Source organism: Prosopis cineraria, unplaced genomic scaffold (assembly GCF_029017545.1).
Source record: "Prosopis cineraria cultivar Desert tree isolate PC_DT_omini unplaced genomic scaffold, ASM2901754v1 PC13, whole genome shotgun sequence".
NCBI lineage: Eukaryota > Viridiplantae > Streptophyta > Magnoliopsida > Fabales > Fabaceae > Prosopis > Prosopis cineraria.
The window spans coordinates 20648707-20653220 of NW_026555344.1; the positions used below are offsets into that span (position 1 = coordinate 20648707).

Consider the following 4514-nt stretch of genomic DNA (forward strand, 5'->3'; position numbering starts at 1 on the left):
TTGGTTTGTGTTAAAGGTCTATTATTTCCTGTGGATTTCTATGTGCTTGATATGTCAAAAGAAGGGAGTGGGGATGATATTTTGATTTTAGGAAGGCCATTTATGAGGACTGCCCGTACATTGATTGACATGGAAAAAGGTAGTTTGATTTTGAAATGTGGAGAGGATCATGTTATTTTTAATATATATGAAGCAATGAAACATCCTTTTGAGGATTATTCTTTGTTAGGTGTAAGTTCCATTGAGTTATTGCTTCATGATGCTTGTGAGTCTCACATGCTTGATTCTTTCTCACATGTTGATGATGATTTGTCTCTTGTTACTACTACATGTATTGATGGATGTAGTTGTCCTATTTGTTTAGAGATTGATGCATGCTTGAATGATGCAACTACTTCTTCTCATGATTTGTTTAAAATATCTCCTATGCTTGATCTTGAAATGCTTGAGAAGGGTATATCTTCTTGTGTTGTAGGTACTAAAGCCATTAAGGCCGAATCTATGAGTTTTTCTCCACTCGAGCTTGATGTTCTTAGGATTCCCAAGCTATTGGAGGAAAATTCTACACTTTCACATGTCGAGGCCGTGGCTCAAGTCCAAGCACTTGAGGACAAGTTGCAAGAAAAGGGGGAGGCTGTAAAGAAAGAAGAGGAGAAATCAAAAACAAGTGACAAGCCTAAAAGACAAGATAGTACCATGGAATATTCCACCAAATTAGACTTGAAGAAGCTCATTCCCTCTTGTGTAGAGCCACCTACCTTGGAGTTGAAGCCTTTACCATCCAATCTCAAGTATGCATATCTCATTGAGAATGAGAAGCTTCCGGTAATAATTTCTAACTCTTTATCTCTTGAGGAAGAAAATGCATTACTTGATGTGTTGAGAAAGAACATACATGCTATTGGTTGGACTTTGGCTGACATTCCTGGTATTGACCCTATTGTGTGCACACATAAAATTTTTCTTGAGGACAATGCTAAGCCCATTAGGCAACCACAAAGGAGACTTAACCCATTGATTTTAGATGTGGTAAAGAAAGAGGTTGTTAAGCTACTTAGTGCTGGGATCATCTATCCTATAGCTGACAGTGAGTGGGTGTCTCCAACCCAAGTTGTACCTAAGAAAGGGGGGATTACTGTGGTAAAAAATGAGAAAGGAGAGCTTGTTCCAACTAGAGTTCAAAATGCTTGGAGAGTGTGCATAGACTATAGGAAGCTCAATAATGTGACTAGGAAGGACCATTTTCCTTTGCCTTTTATTGATCAAATGCTTGAGAGATTGGCTTCCAAGTCCCATTATTGCTTCCTAGATGGGTTTAGTGGGTATTTTCAGATTCCTATAGCTCCTAGTGACCAAGATAAGACTACCTTTACATGCCCCTTTGGTACATTTGCCTATAGGAGGATGCCTTTTGGTCTTTGCAATGCACCTGGTACTTTTCAAAGATGCATGATGTCCATATTTTGTGATTTTATTGAACATTGCATGGAAGTCTTTATGGATGATTTTACTGTGTATGGTGAGTCCTTTGATTCATGCTTGCATTCTTTAGATAAAGTGCTTGGTAGGTGCATTGAAAAGAAGCTTGTGCTTAACTTTGAAAAATGCCATTTCATGGTAGATAAAGGAATTGTTTTAGGCCATTTGATTTCTTCCAATGGCATAGAGGTGGATAAGGCCAAAGTAGATGTGATTGCTTCTTTGCCATATCCTGTTTGTTTGAAAGATTTGAGATCATTTTTGGGACATGCAGGCTTTTATAGGAGATTTATAAAGGGGTTTAGTGAAATTGCTTTGCCTATGTCTAAACTCTTACAAAAAGATGTTGATTTTGTTTTTGATGATGCTTGCAAAAGGAGTTTTGACACTTTGAAAAGCATGCTCATTTCCCCTCCCATTCTTAAAGCCCCAAATTGGTCTTTACCTTTTGAGTTGTCATGTGATGCTTCTAATTTTGCTGTGGGAGCTATGCTTGGTCAAAGAGAGGGCAAGTTATCATATGTGATTGCTTATGCATCTAGGACCCTAGATTCAGCTCAGGTTAATTACACCACAACTGAGAAAGAGTTGTTTGCTATTGTTTTTGCACTTGATAAATTTAGATCATATCTTCTTAACTCTAAAGTTGTTGTGTACACTGACCATGCTGCTGTGAGGTACTTGTTTAAGAAGACAGATTCTAAGCCTCGCTTGATTCGATGGGTGATCTTAATGCAAGAATTTGATGTGGAGATAAGGGATAGGAGTGGTTCTACCAATCAAGTAGCGGATCATTTGTCTAGACTACCTCATTTAAAAGTACAAAACTCAAACCTAAACATCAACATGATTCATTTCCTGATGATTTGTCATTTCAAATCTTCCACATCAAGGTGGTTCCAAATGTAAAATCTAGACTCTCTTTTTCTTTTTCATTGAAAAATTGAAAAAGAGAGATCTAGATTGTTACAAAGGGACCATACCATGGAGGTTAGATGAAATGGATAAATGTGATGAGGAGGTGATGATGAATGTGGGTTGAGTTTACCAGCTATGTGGTAGTCAAATAAGACAGCTAGGAAGGTTTTAGATTGTGGATTGTATTGGCCTAGCTTGTTTAAAGACTCTTATGAATTTTGTAAAGCATGCTTGAAATGTCAAAAGGTTAGTAGTTGGGGTAAGAGACATGAAATGCCTCAACAACCCATTTTATTTTGTGAGATTTTTGATGTTTGGGGCATTGACTTCATGGGTCCCTTTCCACCATCCTTTAGTTTTGAGTACATATTACTTGGTGTTGATTATGTTTCAAAGTGGATTGAAGCCATTCCTACTAGAACTTGTGATGCTAAGATTGTTTTGAAGTTTCTCAAATCTAATATTTTTTGTAGGTATGGAGTTCCTAAGGCCTTGGTAAGTGACCAAGGATCCCACTTTTGCAATAAGATGATGAAGGCTCTCTTGGCTAAATATGGAGTGCATCACAAAATCTCTACACCATATCATCCCCAAACTAATGGCCAAGCCGAAGTATCAAATAGAGAAGTCAAGAAAATCCTAACCAAGGTGGTGAACACAAATAGGAAGGATTGGTCTTTACACTTGGAGGATGCTTTGTGGGCTTATCGGACCGCTTATAAGACTCCCATTGGCATGTCTCCTTTTCGATTGGTGTATGGAAAGGCTTGCCACCTCCCTGTGGAGATAGAGCATAGGGCCTATTGGGCCATCAAGAAACTAAACTTGGATTTCCATCTTTCGGCTAAGGAGAGATTTCTTCAAATGCAAGAACTTGAGGAGCTTAGGTTGGATGCCTATGAGTCTTCTAGAATCTATAAGGAGAAAACAAGGATCCTTCATGACAAGCTAATCTTGAGGAAAAAGTTCCAAGAAGGAGATCAAGTCCTCTTGTTCCAAACAAGGTTTATTCATAAGCATGCCAAGTTGAAGTCTAAGTGGGAGGGACCATATTTAGTGACCAAGGTGTTTCCCTATGGGGTTTTGCAACTCTTGAATAAAGCCACGGGTTCCACTATGCAAATCAATGGTCACCTATGCAAGCTCTACAAAGATGCCAAATCACTTCAAAAGGAGGAGGACTTCTCTCAACATGTTTTTGAACCACCATGATAAGGTTGTATCTCTCTAACCTTGAGCTTTTACCTTCCTTTAATTGATATATTTAATGATAGGTATAGTTCAAGTGTGGGGGAGATGAACCTAGTAGGAAAATTAGAGTTTATTTGCTTTATTTGACTTCTTTGTTTTGTGTTTTAGTTTGAAAAAAAAAAATATCTGCACCACACTTTTGTTATGCATTCATTATTGATCTCACCTTATTTTATCACTAGTCTATACATACATTGAGGACAATGCATGATTTAAGTGTGGGGGAGAGAAATAAACATTTTGTTTTGTTTGTTTGGTTTTGTTTGGTTTTGCAAAAAAAAAAATTCAAAAAAAAAATTTCTTTGTTTTGTTTTGTTTGAGGTTACTTAATTACCTAGCTCTTGAATGGATATTTTGATTCTTGAGATGTGGTAATTTTTAGGATTGAATAGGTGTGAAATGAACATTCTTTTACCTTGAATTAATGGATTAGAGTGGCATATTACCCATTCATGGAAGAGGCTAAACACTCATGTGTGATTAATTCCTTAGTGATGTTACCCTCTAGAATTTGTTTCACTTCTTAATTAAGACCATATATCTTGCACTTGTTTGATAGGAGATGAGAGATGGCATTCATAAAAAATAGCCAAGAGCCAAATAGCCAACCTATTATTATTTATTATCCTTTGTTAGCCACTTTGAGCCTTTGGTTTGATTCTTAAAAAAAAAATATTCACCCTATTTTTCCCCAAGGAATGCATGTTACACTTTTATATGTCTTTTTAATATTCATTGCATGTCCTAGATCAAATGAGTGGATGCCTATTATCATTTCTCTATCCATTACTTCCATTGTTTTCAAAGAGTTAGGGGCAACCAAAAAAAAAAACAACAAAGATAGATTTGAAAAAAAAAAATTAGTC

General features: G+C 36.8%; 1 protein-coding gene across 1 annotated transcript; it reads left to right on the top strand.

Annotated features, from left to right (window-relative positions):
* The first annotated feature begins 309 nt into the window (after positions 1–309).
* Positions 310–3003, top strand: LOC129290364 (uncharacterized). The gene is made up of 2 exons (XM_054927115.1): positions 310–825; positions 2871–3003. The coding sequence occupies exons 1-2, from the start codon at positions 427–429 to the stop codon at positions 2883–2885; spliced, it is 414 nt and encodes a 137-aa protein (XP_054783090.1). The 5' UTR covers positions 310–426; the 3' UTR covers positions 2886–3003.
* Positions 3004–4514: the final 1511 nt, after the last annotated feature.